Below are 19,824 nucleotides of genomic sequence, written 5' to 3' on the forward strand. Positions count from 1 at the left end.
ACTTTTTCTCCTGGTATGTTTTTTGCTGCCTTCCCTGGGAAACTTGCTGCTGTGGCACAGAGGTGACTCCGTTCTGCTCCACGGCTTGGGGATGACTTGGGGGTGTAGTGGACTAAGTCTCCCCCCTCTTCTCTGTCTCGCTGTCTCTCGCACCTTCAAACAGTGGGTGAGGAGGATGCGGCTGGTCAGGAGCTTGATGTGTTTTTTTTTTCTAGTGGTGCACCAAAATGAAAATTCAAAATGCACTTGGCTGAAAACGAATCCAAAATGCCCAGTTTTTATATATATTTTTTGGGAAAAAAAATACAATTTGATTAAAAAAACACAATATATACCCCAATTTTTTTGTAAAATATGAAAGAGAATGTTATGGCGAATAAATAGATACCCAACATGTCACGCTTTAAAATTTCACATGCTCGTTGAATGGCATGAAAGTGCGGTACTTTAAAATCTCCATGGGTGATGCTTTAAAAACAGTTCTACAGGTTAGCAGTGTAACGTTACAGAGGAGGTCTAGTGTGAGAATTATTGCTCTTGTTCTGATATTCATGGCGATACCTCACATGTGTGGTTTTAACACCATTTACATATGTGGACATGGCCTACGTATGCGTTCACCACTATGTGGGGATGGGAGCACTTTAAACTTTTTTTTTTTTTAATTTATTTAATGGTTTTGTTTTTTTTCGCATTGTCCCTTTTAACCTCTTGACGACCAGCCACTGCATTAAAACTGTGGCAGGATGGCACGGCTGCGCAAAACCATGTTTTTAAACGTGCTCCGCGCTCCCGAGGTTTTCGCGGGCAGGGGGGGCTGAATGAGGGATCAATCATTCAGTTTCAGCCAGTGATGTCCAGCTGAAATCGGATGAAAGGTCCCTGTCCTATCTTGTCCTGTGTTGACAGTTACACAGGACAGGATATGATGTCATTCTTCTGTGCCTGGGCACATTCCGTCCCAGAGAGAGAAGACATAAAAATCGTGAGTAAAACAGCACATACCCACAGTTAGAACACACCTAGGTCACATTTAACCCCCTAATCGCCCCCCAGTTAACCCCTTCACTGCCCTCTCACCAGTGTCATTGATTAGAGTGAACAGATTTTTACTGATCACTGTATTAGTGTCACTGGCGACTTCCGATAACATTAGCGCCCCTCCCAGATAGCGCCAGTTTGCCCGCTAGTACACCAGTAATCCCAGTTAACCCCTTGATCGCCCCCCCCCAGTTAACCCCTTGATCGCCCCCCCCCCCCAGTTAACCCCTTCACTGCCCTGTCTCACCAGTGTCATTGATTACAGTGAACAGATTTTTACTGATCACTGTATTAGTGTCACTGGTGACTTCTGATAGTGTTAGCGTCCCTCCCAGATAGCGTCAGATTGCCGCTAGTACACAAGTAATCACATTTGACCCCTTGATTGCCGGAACACGCTCACTTGCACGCTAAACCTCCATTGCTAGTATAGTGTCTGATTGGATCAATATCTTTGATCAGATCAGCAGTATACCAGCGTTCACATTACTATACTATCCCCAAAAACGCAGCGTTAGCGGTATCAGCCCTGACACCTGCCAGCACCTGCGTTTAGCCCCTACACCCCCCCCCCTTTTCCCCCAGCAAGTGCAGTGTCAGTAGAGAACTGTCACTTGATACATTACACACAAAACCGCAGTGTTCACAGAATCAGGCCTGATCTCTGTAAAAGCGCACAGGTGATCAAATACCACCAAAAGAAATCTCTATTTGTGTGAAAAAAATGACATAAATTTCATTTATGTACAGCATTGCATGACCGCACAATTGTCAATTAAACTATTGCAGCACTGTATAGCAAAAAATGGCATAAATTACAGTATCTATACCATAGTTTGTAGACGCTATAACTTTCGCACAAAGCAATCAATATACACTTATTGGGAATTTTTTTTACCAAAAACATGTAGCAGAATACATTTTGGCTTAAATTTATGACGAGCTTTGAGTTTACAATATATTTTTTATAGCCGAAAGTAGAAAATATTGTTGTTTTTCAAAATTTTCGTGTTTTTTTTTTTTTTGTTTCTAGCGCAAAAAAAAAAAGCGCACAGGTGATAAAATTCCCTCAAAAGACAGCTCTATTTGTGTGAAAAAAAAGGACATAAATTTTGTTTGGGTACAGCATTGCATGACCGCGCATTTATCAGTTGAATTAGTGCAGCGCCAAACAGCAAAAAAAGAGGCCTGGTCATTAAGGGGGGTAAATTCTCAGGAGTGCAAGTGGTTAAAACTATTTTTAATCACTTTTATTCTTATCACAAGGAATGCATGCATCCCTTGTGATAGAAATATTTTAGTGACAGGTCCTCTTTATGGAGAGATGTGGGGTCAATAAGACCCCACATCTCTCTTCTGCAATATAAAGCATTAGATCAAAAAAAGCATTGATCTAGTGCTTTAAAAAAAAAAAAAATTTCCGGAATTGGAAGTGACATTGCTCCGGTCATCCAAGGGCATAGAGATGCGTGGAGACCATCTTTCCTTCACTAATCTCTATGCTCAGCGCTGGAATCGTTCGGTGGTTTCTCAGGTAAGGCTGAGAACTATTGAGCGAGGGGTGGGGTTTTTTCGGTACCTGTATCGGTGCTTTTTTTCATATCGGCTGACGGCCGGAAGGGGTGTTTTTGGCCGAAATTTCGGTGCATCCCTAGTTTTTTCCTGTTGTCCTGCCCCTTTCCTATATTTCAGGTCAAGGCCATGGTCAAGACAAAGGGGGTCACCCCAGTTAGAAGGAAGTGTTCGTCTTGTTGGAATCCCCTCAGTGACTAGAAGTGACTAGAGCAATATATTTGAAAGTCTAATTCCTGGTGTGCAGAGAAGGGTTTCCAGATGAACAGTCGTCAGTCCTGGAATTTCTCCATGGGGCAGCACAGTGGCTAAATGGTTAACACTTCTGCCTGGCAGTACTAAGGTCACTGGGTCGAATCCCAACCATGGCTCCACCTGCCTGGAGTGTGCATGTTATCCCTGTATCTGTGTGGGTTTCCTCCAGGCACTCCGGTTTCCTTCCACAATCCAAAGCCATGCTGGTAGGTTAATTGGTTGCTATCTTAGGTGTCCCTAGTATGTGTATGTATGAATGTGAAAACAGTGCTCTGTGATTCCCAGTGCAAATGGTAGAAATTCACACTAACCAGAACGCGTATAAGTAATACGCATGTGTATGTATATCCTGAAGACTCCCCTCTCCTCTCAGGTCTGGTCAGAGAAATAGCTGGGAAAGATGGAAATCCTACACCCTCATGTGGTGAAAGAGTGGTCCAGCAGGTCAGGGAAGTGTCAATCTGGATGAGCCTCCCCCTTCACAGGAGCTGACACAGGGATCACTAGGGCTGCAAGGATTGAAGAAGCTCTTGGCAGAGTACGACCGCAGCTAGCAGAGACTAGACAACTTCACAAGCTCCGCTCTTCACTCTTCCACTGCGGCTCTTCAACTCAGGAAAACAACCAGCCGGGCTGCGGGTCAGTCAGCGGAGAGATACACTGCGCATGCTCATTGGCCGGGGAAAATGGGATTTGTCTTTAGTTTTACAGGGCCTCACAAAGAAACTGTTTGAGCCTTTAGAGTAAGTGCCGGTGCAAAATTTAGTTCTAAAAACCATTTTTCTGATTGCCATTACCTCAGCTTGAAGGATAAGTGAGATCTAGGCGATGTTGATTTCCAAACCTTTTTTAGTTATTTTTCTGGAATGAGTGGTCCTCAGAACGGATCCGGGTTTTCTCCGAAAATCTCCTCATCCTTTCATCGTATGCAGGAAATAGTATTGCCTTCTGTACAGCTCCAGCTAATCCAGGGGAAGAGGCATTTCATATGCTAGACGTGAGAAGATGTCTGAGATGTCTGAGTATCCAAGGGGTTTAGAAAGTTGAACTCCTTATTCATACTCTTTACGGGAAATCTCAGGATTTCCCGTAAAAGGGAAGGGGAGAAAGCCTCCAAGAGTACTCTGGGCAGATGGCTCAGACAGGCCATCAAAGAAGCCTACGGGGCATTAGACAAAGTTCCTCTGGAGGGGGTTGCAGCACACTCTACAAGATCAGTGGTGGCCTCTTGGCCTGAAAAGGCTGGTGCATCTCCAGAACAGATTTGCGAAGTGGCTACGTGGTCCAGTTTTTCCACATTTATACACCATTCTAGAGTGGAGTTTTTGGTCGCGGCAGGCCAGTCTTTCGGCAGGAAGGTACTGCAAGCGGTGGTCCCACCCTAGGGGTAAGTTACGTCACGTCTAACTAAGGATTTTTTTTCTTTTTTCATCTGATTCTTTCCTTTTGTAGATGAGAGATGTGGGGTCTTATTGACTCCAGATCTCTCCATAAAGAGGATCTGTCATGCTTTCTTGTTGTTGACAGCAATAAAAGTGATTGGAAAAAAAAAAGAATCTAAGGGTCAGTGTAAAAAAAAAAAAAAAAAAATGTAATAAAAATTAAAAAAACAAAAAACACACCCTGTGCTCGTGTGCAGTGGCGAACACATAGGTCATGCCCTCATATGAGGTATCACTGCAATTGATGTTGTGAGAGCAATATTTCTAGCACTAGACCTCCTCTGTAACTCTAAACTGGTAGCCTATAAACATTTTTTAAGCGTTGTCTATGGAGATTTTTAAGTACCGTAGTTTGGCGCCATTCCACAAGCTTGCAAAATTTTAAAGCATGTCATGTTGGGTATCTATTTACTCAGCGTAACATCATCTTTCATATTTTACAACAAATGAATGGTTTATACAGTATCTCACAGAAATAAGAACACTCCTCACATTTTTGTAAATATTTTGTTATCTTTTCATGTGATAATACTAATGAAATTACACTTTGCTACAATGTAAAGTATTGAGTGTACAGCTTGTATAACATGTAAATTTGGTGTCCCCTCAAAATAACTCAACACACAGCCATTAAAGTCTAAACTGCTGGCAACAAAAGTGAGTACACCCCTAAGTGAAAATGTCCAAATTGGCTGTGTGTTGAGTTATTTTGAGGGGACAGCAAATTTACACTGTTATACAAGATGTACACTCAATACTTTACATTGTAGCAAAGTGTCATTTCTTCAGTGTTGTCACATGAAAAGATAGAATAAAATATTTTTAAAAAATGTGAGGGGTGTGCTCACTTCTGGGAGATACTGTATATTGTGTTTCCTTTTTCAATTAATTACAGAGTATTTTTTCCAAAAAAATTGTAGTAAACTGCTGTGCAAATACCGTGTGACTTAAATAATTTCAATGAATGTCATTTTACTCTCTAGGTCCTCTGCTAATATATATATATATATATATATATATATATATATATATTCCAAAAAATACCACTCCTAATAATATTGGTGATAATTAGCGGCGCATTATATACAGTTGTGTTCAAAATAATAGCAGTCGGACATAACTAACCTGATCAATCACTGTTTTTGGTAGAAATGATATTTCTACATGGCAAATAATTTACTAGCAGGTGTAGTAGAGTAATAGAAATCCAACAGTCATGACATGCATGCTGCTGATTCTGTGTAATTGAATCACTAATTGAAAGGGGCATGTTCAAAATAATAGCAGTGTGGAGTTCTATTAGTGAGGTCATTCATTCTTTGAAAAACAGGTGGCAAGTATTGCCCTTATTTAAGGAAGGAAGGCAGCAAATGTTGTACATGCTGGTTACAGTGCATTTCTCTCTGACATTCTGAGGAAAATGGGTCATTCCAGACATTGTTCAGAAGAACAGCGTACCTTGATTAAAAAGTTGATTGGAGAGGAGAAAACATATAAAGAAGTGTAGAAAATGATAGGCTGCTCAGCTAAAATGATCGCAAATGCTTTAAAATGGCAACCAAAACCTGAAAGACGTGGAAGAAAGCGAATAACTACCATTCGAATGGATAGAAGAATAGCCAAAATGGCAAGGACTCAGTACTCACAGGGAACTTTACACCTTTCATCTTCCTGGACCTGATTGTTGGCTGTTACAATTAGAAGACGCCTATGTGAAGCCAAGCTATCTGCAAGAAGCCCCTGCAAAGTCCCACTGTTGAAAAAAAGATGTGCTGAAGAGGTTACAATTTGCCAAAGAGCACATTGACTGGCCTAAAGAGAAATGGCGCAACATTTTGTGGACTGATGAAAGTAAGATTGTTCTTTTTGGGTCTAGTGGCCGGAGACAGTTTGTCAGGCGACCCCCAAACACTGAATTCAAGCCACAGTACACTGTGAAGACAGTGAAGCATGGTGGTGCAAGCATCATGATATGGGGATGTTTCTCATACTACGGTGTTGGGCCTATTTATCGCATACCAGGGATCATGGATCAGTTTGAATACATCAGATTACTTGAAGAGGTCATGCTGCCTTATGCTGAAGAGGAAATGCCCTTGAAATGGGTGTTCCAACAAGACGACCCCAAACACACCAGTAAACGTGCAACATCTTGGTTCCAGACCAACAAGATTGACGTTATGGAGTGGCCAGCCCAATCCCCGGATCTTAATCCAATAGAAAACTTGTGGGGTGACACCAAAAATACAGTTTCTGAGGCAAAACCAAGAAATAGAGAAGAACTGTGGAATGGAGTCCAATCATCCTGGGCTGGAATACCTGTTCACAGGTGTCAGAAGTTGGTTGACTCCATGCAACACAGATGTACAGCAGTTCTCAGAAACAGTGCGACTACAACTAAATATTCATTAAGTGATTCAAAGGAAAGCAAAATCTTCAAACATTTTTCAGTTTATATAGTGAATGTTTGCAAAGAAGAATACAAACACTGCTATTTTTTGAACAGTCTAATTTTCACTTCTCTTCATATTTTTTTTTTTTTAGAGGAACAACACAAATTTGTTATATTTTTTTCTTCATGTTTTGATTTGGAATATAATGTGTAGTGTTCCCAATGCATTTGTGTGTATGGAAATAAAAGCTATTAGAAGGATTTTGAGCTTTTATTCACTTTTTTTCAACACACTGCTATTATTTTGAACACAACTGTATATGTGTGTCACATTAATTCCTTTTGATGGTCTCTATGTGCAAACTCATTTACACAAATATTAAGTGGCATAAATTATATATGACATAAAAATATATGTGACAAAAATAAACAAATTATACAGTCAGGTCCATAAATATTGGGACATCGACACAATTCTAACATTTTTGGCTCTATACACCACCACAATGGATTTGAAATGAAACGAACAAGATGTGCTTTAACTGCAGACTGTCAGCTTTAATTTGAGGGTATTTACATCAAAATCAGGTGAATGGTGTAGGAATTACAACAGTTTGCATATGTGCCTCCCACTTGTTAAGGGACCAAAAGTAATGGGACAGAATAATAATCATAAATCAAACTTTCACTTTTTAATACTTGGTTGCAAATTCTTTGCAGTCAATTACAGCCTGAAGTCTGGAACGCATAGACATCACCAGACGCTGGGTTTCATCCCTGGTGATGCTCTGCCAGGCCTCTACTGCAACTGTCTTCAGTTCCTGCTTGTTCTTGGGGCATTTTCCCTTCAGCTTTGTCTTCGGCAAGTGAAATGCATGCTCAATCGGATTCAGGTCAGGTGATTGACTTGGCCATTGCATAACATTCCACTTCTTTCCCTTAAACTCTTTGGTTGCTTTTGCAGTATGCTTTGGGTCATCGTCCATCTGCACTGTGAAGCGGCGTCCAATGAGTTCTGAAGCATTTGGCTGAATATGAGCAGATAATATTGCCCGAAACACTTCAGAATTCATCCTGCTGCTTTTGTCAGCAGTCACATCATCAATAAATACAAGAGAACCAGTTCCATTGGCAGCCATACATGCCCACGCCATGACACTACCACCACCATGCTTCACTGATGAGGTGGTATGCTTAGGATCATGAGCAGTTCCTTTCCTTCTCCATACTCTTCTCTTCCCATCACTCTGGTACAAGTTGATCTTGGTCTCATCTGTCCATAGGATGTTGTTCCAGAACTGTGAAGGCTTTTTTAGATGTCGTTTGGCAAACTCTAATCTGGCCTTCCTGTTTTTGATGCTCACCAATGGTTTCCATCTTGTGGTGAACCCTCTGTATTCACTCTGGTGAAGTCTTCTCTTGATTGTTGACTTTGACACACATACACCTACCTCCTGGAGAGTGTTCTTGATCTGGCCAACTGTTGTGAAGGGTGTTTTCTTCACCAGGGAAAGAATTCTTTGGTCATCCACCACAGTTGTTTTCGTGGTCTTCTGGGTCTTTTGGTGTTGCTGAGCTCACCGGTGCGTTCCTTCTTTTTAAGAATGTTCCAAACAGTTGTTTTGGCCACGCCTAATGTCTTTGCTATCTCTCTGATGGGTTTGTTTTGTTTTTTTCAGCCTAATGATGGCTTGCTTCACTGATAGTGACAGCTCTTTGGATCTCATCTTGAGAGTTGACAGCAACAGATTCCAAATGCTAATAACACACTTGAAATGAACTCTGGACCTTTTATCTGCTCATTGTATTTGGGATAATGAGGGAATAACACACACCTGGCCGTGGAATAGCTGAGAAGCCAATTGTCCCATTACTTTTGGTCCCTTAACAAGTGGGAGGCACATATGGAAACTGTTGTAATTCCTACAACGTTCACCTGATTTGGATGGAAATACCCTCCAATTAAAGCTGACAGTCTGCAGTTAAAGCACATCTTGTTCGTTTCATTTCAAATCCATTGTGGTGGTGTATAGAGCCAAAAATGTTAGAATTGTGTCGATGTCCCAATATTTATGGACCTGACTGTATATGATATAATCATGACCACAAAACATAAGTCCAGTGTAATTAATAATAAATTCCAAAAAAATCTTCCTCAATGTGAATGCGCTGACTCCCAGTGCAGAGACTGCGGACACCGTACAGGGGACGACCAGAGACTGCGGACACCGTACAGGGGACGACCAGAGACTGCGGACACCGTACAGGGGACGACCAGAGACTGCGGACACCGTACAGGGGACGACCAGAGACTGCGGACACCGTACAGGGGACGACCAGAGACTGCGGACACCGTACAGGGGACGACCAGAGACTGCGGACACCGTACAGGGGACGACCAGAGACTGCGGACACCGTACAGGGGACGACCAGAGACTGCGGACACCGTACAGGGGACGACCAGAGACTGCAGACCTTTGGGGAGGAAGGGGGAACAGGTACCTGAATTTGACAGGTACCCGCTCCCACTTCCGCGGCGTTGTCCTTCCTTCTTCCTGCGGCAGCTTTTGTGACAGCCGGGTGCCCACTGCGCATGCGCGAGAAGCGCTGCGCTTTGTGAATGGCCCAGAGCCTTTTGAGACCTGTCGTGTCCCAGAAGACACCAGACCATTCACAAAGCGCCGCGCTTCTCACGCATGCGCAGTGGGCACCCGGCTGTCACAGAATCTGCCGCGGGAAGACTGCAGCGCTGGAGCGAGGAATAGGTAAGGTCCTGCAGGAGAGAAGAGCTGAGCGGCTGGCCCCATATTCTGACATGGTGGCGGCGGAAATACCGGACCGACCGCTTTACATTCGCTCCATAAGACGCACTGACATTTTTCCCTTTTTTTGGGGGAAAAAAGTGCGTCTTATGGAGCGAAAAATACGGTATGTATATTGGTACATAGGGGAGCTGGAATTTAGAAAAAAAAAAAAAGGTGAACTTATTCTTTAAGTGGTAACAGTACTTTGCAAAAAAAATTAGTTTTAAGGGGGGCTAAGGAGGAGCTAGAGCAGCACAACATAACCTTTTTAGGGTGAAGGTTCACTTTAAAGGATAAGTTCACTTTTTTTTTTTCTTTCTAAATTCCAGCTCCCCTATGTACCAATATAGCATTAGTCTACTTATTTTTCAGAAATTCAAAAGCTTTCCTTTTTTTTTTCTTTTGTTTTGTAGCCATCCAGCAGTGGAAGAGCGGCAGAACTTCTGGCTAAGGAAAGTGGCACAGTCCCGGGGTTTATCGGGTTTGGAACATCTCAGAGCGATTCAGGTTATGTCCCTGCTGTGCAGGGTGCAGAAGAGGTGGACAGTCTCGTTGATGCTGACTTCCGAATGGTGCTGCGCAAGCTTTCTAAGCGAGACGTCACCACAAAATTAAAGGTAGGTCAACGAGGACTCATTTTTAGCAAGATGATATAACGAAGGGCACTTTCAATCTCTGTGTTACGTTTAATGCACGTTTAGGTGGCTCATTCATTTTGAATGGTCTAACATCACACTTTGATGCACTAAATAATGGACCTGACTTTTATTTTTAACGTAGCTCACCACAATGCACAACATGTACATGGTGGAGCACTGTTGTGTGACTGTTATACACTTCTCTTATAGTGTTTGTGTATTACTGTGCCACTTGTAGGGAAAATACATCGTGAAGATGGATCTGGAAGGTCTCATACTTTAAAATAAGCACTCTACATTAATAACAACAGCTAAGTGGATGTAAGGCTGACCTAATTTACATTATTAAGTGCCTCTTGTTCAGTGCAGTTATTCATATGTTGAATGAACCCTGTGCTCTGCAAAGCCATTCTGTCATAGTAGTGTATTGCTTCTACTAAAATGATTAGCAACTCTGAGGCCTCATACACACTGGGCGTTTTCCCAGTTCTTCTAAATGCCTTTTTTCCTGGTAGGAGTATAGCAGGATCAAAAAACTTCTGCAAATGCTTTTAGGCACGTCAAGTGCTTGTGCATTTTTTCCTTTCATTGGCCAGAATATTAATTTACTCTGGCCATTGAAATGAATGAACGACCAAGCGCTTGCCGTGTCTAGTGCTTAAATGCATTTATACCCATTTAGGCACATCAGGCGGTTTTCTGTCAAAATGTTGTTGCTCCTTAACATTTTGGCATGGTGGTTTTTTTTTTTTTTTTTTTTTTTTTTTTTTTTTTTCCCTGCTTCTAAACACTCCTGCCTATAAACGCCTGAATACAGCTTTATGTGCATGAACACATGGGCTAACATCAAGGCGCATTTAGAGACCGAATCAAAAAAAGCAAGACCCTTCTAGAAGCGCCGTTTGAAACTCCCAGTGTGCATGAGGTCTGATGTCAAATATTTTTAGTTATTGGCAAACCTATTACTGTTATGGCATTCCTGTTTGTGTCCAAAATTAGTGATGTCCAAAGTGTATTTTTTATTGTACAGGCAATGCAAGAGTTCGGAGCAATGTGTAAGGAGAGAGAGATAGAGGCAGTCCGGGGAGTCCTACCGTATTGGCCCAGAAACTATTGCAAAATATCTCTGGTATGTAAAGTGTAAATGAGCTGTTTAATTTGTGTAGTAGCGAGAAAAAGCTCAAAATGACAAGGTTAGATATGTATGATGTTAGCTTGTTCAGCTAAAAAAAAAAAAAAATTGTAAAAATAATGCAGGTTCCTCTGGAAAACTCTTCTGCTTCCACTGTTGCTACCTGATAGGATAGTGTGTTGGCATGGTCAGGATTCCTCTCTAGATTTTCTGGTTGATACAAAATCTTACAATCAAACACAGTACCCCACACTAAATATTCTAAACGATGTTCAGCTGTAATTAAGGTGTCTCCACAGTATATGAGTTCAGGTAAAGCTGTATATTTGCTGCACTCCCCCATTTAAGTGATATACTAAGATCCAACTGAATAACATAAAACAAAAGAAACCCTTGATGAATATTATTCAAGTGAACAAAAAGTGAAAACTCGAGAAATATTATAACACCAAATTGCGAGTATTGTGGAAGTCCATATTCAAATCTGACCATCAAATTGCAAGCCTGTTAAAGAATGGATACAACCCTTAATCATCCAACATCATATGCTCTAATATCACAATGGGTCATCGTATAGGTGATAATGGGCAACCTCTACATCAATCCCCACTAACCCATAAATATTTCAGTGGATATGCTATAACATGTAGCATGAAAGAGGAAGAAAGAGACTCGTACATAGTGTAAATCAGCAAGGTAATATCAATTTACTGAATTGAAAGCAGAGTTCCACTCAAAATTGAAACCTCTGCTTATCTGCCTCTTCCCCACCTCCGCTGCCACATTTGGCACTTCTTAGGGGAAGGGGAGAGTGGGTACCTGGTCTTGACAGGTACCCGCTCCCACTACCAGGCTTAGTTCCCCGCAGTGAAATGAGCCAGTGGGTCACCCCCTTTCCCCTGCAGCCCTCTGAGACATTTCACAGGTGCCAGAGGACTGCAGCTCATTCACAAAGTGCAGTGTAGTTCGTGCATGCCCAGTAGGAAACTGGCATCACGGCTTCACTGCAGGTTTCCCTTTAGTCAAGATGGCAGCGCCAGCACTCAACAGCCGATTGAAGAATCGGCTCGAGGTGAGGACACCACTGGATCCCTGGACAGGTAAATGCCCTGATATTAAAGTAAAGTATTTGTAGCTGCTGACTTTTTATTTTTGGGAGGGGGGGCCGGAACTACTCGTTGGCTCCTAAAAAGCTCAATGCGCTTTGTCACAGATGACATCACAGGAGACTCGCAATATACTACTAGACCTTACATTGTGAATGTAAAGGGTAGAGGAGGTAGACTGTTTCTTCTAATAAGAATAGTCTGAATTGTGAAAATCTTCCACTTGTGTGCACAAAAAAGAAAAAAAAAATGATTTCACTATGAGCATTTGAATAACTTCTGACAGGGTTGGCAGTGAAGGGAAATCTCTTTAAATCTAGCCTTAGATGGATCAAGGCATGGAATGTTGTAAAACGTTTGATCAGTCGATACAGGGTGGGGATTATTCTCTTCACTTGTGTGGATGGAGGAGTCTTTTTTTTTTTTTTTTTTTTTGTTCAGCCTAATGGCTGAACAATAAAAATAGTCCACCTTTTGGCCAGCTTTAGGCTGATGCCACTCAAAAAATGTAATTAGTGATAGGATCATTAGCAGAAAGCTTACATGGAGTTGCTTCCTTGCTAGTTGGACAAGCAAGTTGTCACTCCCTCCCTAGCAAGTGCCCGTCTGACATAGCTCTAATGGGGTCACAGGAAGCAAAACAACACTTTCCTCCCAGCATTCATCAGGGGACACTCTCAGCAGATCTCAAGTATTTGCCCTGCATTTAGAGGGTTGGTCACTAGGCTAAAACAGAAATCAGGCTTTTCTAATTACATTGTTGGTAAACCTAAAGGAAATTATAAAATATGATTGTAGCTTGTGTGGCCATATATAGAACCTCCATGGCAGGAGACCTAATAGTACAGAAGGTGGGAACATTGTTCCACAGTGCACTAGAAATGTTTATGATTGAAAGGTAATAAAAGAGAGTAGTGTTTGCCTTCTCTATCCTTTTACAGCATCTGATGTTTTAAGACAGGAGTTGCTTCGGAGGGCAGCGGAAATATATTCTCCAAAACAAATGTATGGTCCAGAGGTTTATATGTACTTTTCCAAAGTCCCAAAATGAATTGGGGTAATTATTTGAAATCTGAATTGTCTCTTGCCAGCTAAACGTTTGAAATCAGACTTGCATTGAAAATGTTCGCTCAGTAAGCTGATGTGTGCTGGTGATAGATAACTTAGTTGATGGGATGACTTACAGCAGGCATAACCGTGTGCTGGTGTTCAACATTTTATTTATTCATTTTTTTTCAGGTACTTAAATAGCGCTGTCAATTTACGCAGCGCTTTACATATATATTGTACATTCACATCAGTCTCTAACCCTCAAGGGGTGTACAATCTAAGGTCCCTAACTTACATACACACATAATAGGGCCAGTTTAGACCGTATCCAATTAACCTACCAGCATGTGTTTGGGGTGTGGGAGGAAACTGGAGTACCTAGAAGAATCCCACGCAGACACAGGGAGAACATACAAATTCCAGGCAGGTGATTCAGTGGTTCGGATTCAAACCAACGACCTTAGTACTGCCAGACGGAAGTGCTAACCATTTAGCCACTGTGCTGTTATTAGGCCATAGACAAAGTTGGAGATGACAGAGACATGAAGAGTGCAGTGTTTCAGGCCCTATAAAAAAAAAAACATAAAACAATATCCTCCCTTTTTCATACTTTTGAAGCCATAAAGCAGAGCAGAGCGGCTGGATCACAAGAGTTTGCAGACCTTTTGGCAGAACAATTTCTGTGTGTTTTTTAAACTGTTTTAGTTGTTTGGCTGGAGGAAACCTTTGATCTATTATCTCATTATGGCTCCTTTTTAAAACCTTTTTATTGCAAACCAACATTCATGCCGGATGTTTGTTTCTTCTATCCCTCTGCAGGATCATGACCGCAGAGTGCGGGAGGCCACTCAGCAAGCCTTTGAACAGCTGATCCTGAAAGTGAAGAAATACTTGGCCCCTCACTTGAAGAGTTTGATGGGCTTCTGGCTCATAGCACAGTGTGACACCTACTCACCGGCAGCCAGTGCTGCCAGGGCCGCCTTCGAAGCTGCATTCCCTCCTCATAAACAGCCGGAAGCCCTGACCTTCTGCAAAGATGAAATTCTGAATGTGAGTTGATGTAATTTCAGGGGTTACAGACCTGAGCAAGATGTAAACAAGTCCTCCAATAACAACATTCTTGCATACCTGTGTTTTTTTTGTTTTTTTTTTTGTTTTAATCATTCAGGATGCATCAGGCTACTAATAGTATTAAAACATTTCTGTGTGAGAAAGGTGCTAGTAATGCAAAATTTCAAGTGTCTGAGACGCTGCCCTTCTCTGATTTTTGAGCTGCATATATGGGGCACTGCCATCACTGATATGAAGCTGCAAAAGTTCAGCTTCATTATGTTGAAGAAAGTATACATTAAGAGAGTCAGAGCTGCAACTTCTGTCTCGGGTACTCCATTTACTTTCATGTAGTTTCTCTTAAACTGTAGTTCCAGTCTGCAGGGAGAGTCAGTCTGATTACTGCTAATACTACCTTTTTGATTTGCTCAATGTACTGTAAAATCAGTCCACTGCACCTACCTGTTTAGCAACTCCTGTATAAATAGTCAAGGGTAGGAGGTGTCTGTTAGGTTACCTAGACCCCTGATTATTCAAGGCGTGTATCTGTATCCAGTAGGGAAGCTGTCAGGTGCATTGAAGAGGCTGGTGTAGTAAAACGCACATTGTGGCAATGTGCAAAAGAGAAAGGCATGTACTGGAGATAACATAACCAAACAATTGTTATTTGAGGAACTGATTAACCACAAAATACACAGGATCAATGACAGGATGCGTGACTTGGCAAGATCATGAATCTACAAGTGGGGGAGTTTGGAATTCCATGGAGAGGATCCCAAATTGATATTATAGCTGCCTGTGGGCCTGAAAGCTGAGGGTCCTGCATTAATAAGTAAACATTTAGCCAGGTGGGCTAGCATTTTTGAGGGGCAGTGTTTGATGATGGCTGGAGAGGACATTTAAGCTGGTCATTCATTTAAAATAGATGAGCTGATTTGTGGCATGTACAGTGGATATAAAAAGTCTACACACCCTGTTAAAATGTCAGGTTTCTGTAATGTAAAAAAAATTAGAAAAAGATAAATCGTTTCAAAACTTTTTCCACCTGTTTAATGTAACCTATAAACTGTACAACTCAGTTGAACAACAAACTGAAATCTTTTAGGTGGAGGGAAGTAAAAGTAAAAAACTAAAATAATATGGTTGTATAAGTGTGCACACCCATAAACTAATACTTTTTTGAAGCACCTTTTGATTTGATTCCAGCACTCAGTCTTTTTGGGTATGAGTCTATCAGCATGGCACATCTTGACTTGGCAATATTTGCCCACACTTCCTTGCAAAAACACTGCAAATCGGTTAGATTGCAAGGACATCTCCTATGCACAGCCCTTTTCAGATCACCCCACAGATTTTCCATTGTATTCAGGTCTGGGCTCTGGCTAGGCCTTTTCAAAACTTTAATCTTCTTCTAATGAAGCCATTCCTTTGTTGATTTGGATGTATGCTTTGGGTCGTTGTCATGCTGAAAGATGAAGTTCATGTTCAGCTTTTTAGCAGAAGTCTGAAGGTTTTGTGCCAATATTGACTGGTATTTGGAACTGTTCATAATTTGCTCTACTTTGACTAAGGCCCCAGTTCAGGCTGAAGAAAAACAGCCCCAAAGCATGATGCTGCCACCACCATGCTTCACTGTGGGTATGGTGTTCTTTTGGTGATGTGCAGTGTTGTTTTTGCACCAAACTTTTGGAATTATGGCCAAAACGTTCAATCTTGGTTTCATCAGACCAGAACACATTTCCCACATGCTTTTAGGAGACTTCAGATGTGTTTTTGCACAATTTATCTGGGCTTGGATGTATTTATTCGTATGAAAAGGCATCCATCTTGCCACTCTACCCAATAGCCCAGACATATGAAGAATATGGGAGATTGTTTTCACATGCACCACACAGCCAGTACTTGCCAGATATTCCTGCAGCTCCTTTAATATTGCTGTAGGCCTCTTCGAAGCCTCCCAGACCAGTTTTCTTCTCGTCTTTCATCATTTTTGGAGGTACGTCCAGTTCTTGGTAATGTCACTGTTGCGCCATATTTTCTCCACTTGAAGATGACCTTAACTGTGTTCTATGGTATATCTAAAACCTTGGAAATTCTTTTGTACCCTTCTCCTGACTGATAACCTTTTAACTATGAGATCCCTCTGATGCTTTGGAAGCTCTCTGCAGACCATGGCTTTTGCTGTAGGATGCAACTAAGAAAATGTCAGAAAAGACCTACTAGAGCAGCTGAACTTTATTTGGGGTTAATCAGAGGCACTTTAAATGATGGCAGGTCTGTACTGACTCCTATTTAACATGATTTTGAATGTGATTGCTTAATTCTGAACACCGCTACATCCCCAGTAATAAGAGGGTGTGCACACTTATGCAACCATATTTTTTTTGTTCTTTTATGTTTACTTTACGCCCCCCCGCCTCAAAGATTTCAATTGAGTTGTACACATTAAAGGTGGAAAAGTTCTGAAATGATTTATCTTCTGTCTTATTTTTTTTACATCACAGAAACCTGACATTTTAACAGGGGTGTGTAAACTTTTTATATCCACTGTATATCTATTCACATAGATATAAAGTTGAGTTAACCCACTTTCCTGAATTGTTGTGTGTTCCAACAAAGAATTGTTTATCTGGTATAGAGCAGCACTAAAAGCAGGAAGAGATTATCTGAAGAGATTACATCTGCACGTGATGTGCAATAGCCATACACGAAAGTTTATGTCACCTAATTGTCAACAGTTGGTGTGAATTGTACATTTGCCATTCATGTGGAGTTTCTAAACATGCTGGGCACTGTATAAACCATTACACCGTAATTGCAAGCATAAGCCGATGTTTAGCATTTTGTAGCCAGGCTTTTTTTCCCATCTTTGTTTCATCCATGCTATTAATGACTGGGCTGCACAGCTGTCTGCACTTCATACATGAAAACGTTTTTTTGTGGCATGGGTGATTCTTCATTGGACTAATATATAATCAAAATCTAACTTCACATTCTGCCAGTATTTACATTATTTGTCAGTTGAAAATATGATCATTTCAATGCATTGTGTAGAAAGAACCATGCGTCCTATATGGTTCTTTGCAGGGAAAGCCTTTGACAACTTTCTAAAATTTAAAATACATGTTGCTTTTCTAAAAATAAAATACATGTTTTACCAATTTTTCATCATATGTGCATCTCAGTGTTGCTGATTTTCAGCCCCTTTGCAGACTTTTCCTGGCTACATGCACTCTAGTGATGACTGCATAGCACTTCTTAAGGCAGCTTTACTAATGTTGACAACAGTACACCATGACAGTGTAATATGTAATCTATATTGAAGCTGCCACTTGTAGTCTCTATTGGAAGCCTGTGTGGCTGAGTGATAACGCAGGAGCACAAATGGAAGATGGGGATTAACATATGTCATCCTGTAGCAGGAAATGCCTGAACAAGGGCCTTCTTAGTAGAGTCACTGCTTATTTCATTGAATGCTGCAGATTTTAAAATCTTGAAAAAGAAATGACATGAACATGATAAACCTTGTGAGATTTTATTGATTGGGTTTACCTACACTATATGGTATGCAGTATAATATTGATTCCTCTGAAATGGACTGTTCCAGTATCTGTTGTATGTCAAGAATATTTTTATAGAAACAGTATTGCAATACAAACAGAAAAAAGTTCATTGCAGGGACAAATATGAGGATGGTTTGTATGATTTGTAATAAAAACACCAGTTTTACTGTTATTATTGTTTGTCACCCCTGCTGGGTTATGGTTTCCAGGAACCCTCCGATGAAATAATATACACATCTGTTATTGTGCTCAGCCTACATCTCTTTACAGAACAAGACGTTATACTTTGTTGGCATTAAGTTAAGCCAGTTATTACATGAGGTCCTAACCCCCAACATCTGTTGAGGTTTGGCCACCTATAGATCAAATGCTTGGATGGAATGCACACTAATCTGCTTTACATCCTATCAAGAGAAAAGTTTCCTCTCTGGACTCATTTTGGACTTGGTTTTGTTTGCTCTTTTCTTATTTTTCTATTTTTTAAGGGGCCAGTTGACATGAAAGTGTATCTAAACCCAAGAAAAATACTTTGCAGCTTACCAGTCCTTCGGTATGGTAGCTGCACTAGTTTTCCTTTTTTCAGGGTTTTTATTGTATATAATCTGGTGATCCTGCCACTTACTCACTGAACTGTATCTATGGAACAGCATTGTCACCATATGACAGGACTACAGACTTCTCTTTTTCTTACTCTCTAACATTGAGGGTATGGGAATAACCTTTCCTAACACCAGTATTCCTCAGTTTTTTTTCTTCTAGTGTCTTTAAAAGGATGGATGTCTTTTCTCAGTTCCGCTAATTTAAGACGTAACTTGCTTTTATCTAGCTTTTTATTCTCTGCTAAGGTTCTTCTCTGTGTATTTGCAGATCTCTTTGCTTTCTAACAGTTGCCCAGTGCAAATGTCCTCACTCTTGACTTCTTGTCTTACTGTGAATGGACTCTGCTGGATCAGGCATTTTGGGGGTGAACCTGGATGTGACTCTGGGGCATTGAGTCCTGTTTGAATGCCTTCCAGACTGGTTCTAGAAACTTCACCATAGGAAGAGTCCTAAGGAGCAGGCTCGCAAGCTTCACTATGCCTTTGACGCCAATGCCAAAAACTTAAAAAATGTGTTCTTTTTCCACCCCCAAGACCTGGCATTCTAATGCTCTCACATCCTTTTGACAAGCTCTTCTCCGCATGAATGCTCGCCTCCAGTTTACAAAGCTGGTGGGACGTCTGATGGCCTTAGCATTTGCATGCAAGTCGTGTATATTTGATGCTTTGGTGGAAGAGGTGATGTCACAAGTTTTCAAACTAAAGTTTCATTCCCTGCCACCTCCTCACCTTCGTACTGGATGGCCCCAGGAAGGCTGCTCCAACTTCTCATTCCACCATTTTTTGGTGGTACAGACAGATCATTGTTCTAATCTAATGCACTCCAGCCCCTCTTTCCTTTTCCAGTCAAAGTTCACTCCACCAGGGCTGTGACTGTTTTTCTTGAGATTTTCAGCATTAATACCTCAAAGTATGTGTGTCCCTAGTTTTCCAAGTTTGAAGAACATTGCTAATCTTATTGTGTCCTTGGATATTCAGGTGTAGTGAGCTTCCATTCAGGTGCTCAGGCTAAATCTATGCCTCTGTCACCCACTGCAACTGCACCCCTGTGCCACTGTGCAGATTAACAGACCTTTCCCTACCCCCTGGGGGTCTCCTTAGCCTAGAGTCCTTTGCTTTATTTCCTGCTCAAAACCTGGAGCTGCATTCCATCATGCACACAAGTTTATCTTTGGGTGAT

General features: G+C 41.3%; 1 protein-coding gene across 3 annotated transcripts in view; it reads left to right on the forward strand.

Moving 5' to 3' along the window:
* The window catches only part of LTN1 (listerin E3 ubiquitin protein ligase 1), a 158,332-nt gene that overhangs the window by 1,778 nt on the left and 136,730 nt on the right, over positions 1–19,824 (forward strand). For all 3 annotated transcript variants that reach the window (XM_089659523.1, XM_089659525.1, XM_089659524.1), the window contains exons 2-4: positions 9,920–10,123; positions 11,175–11,273; positions 14,252–14,482. In XM_089659523.1, coding sequence (XP_089515649.1) covers positions 9,920–10,123; positions 11,175–11,273; positions 14,252–14,482 — 534 coding nt within the window. The remainder of the gene's footprint in view (positions 1–9,919; positions 10,124–11,174; positions 11,274–14,251; positions 14,483–19,824) is intronic.

Source organism: Staurois parvus, unplaced genomic scaffold, assembly GCF_062004578.1.
Source record: "Staurois parvus isolate SC_StPar_1 unplaced genomic scaffold, SC_StPar_1.0 ptg001162l, whole genome shotgun sequence".
Taxonomy (NCBI): domain Eukaryota; kingdom Metazoa; phylum Chordata; class Amphibia; order Anura; family Ranidae; genus Staurois; species Staurois parvus.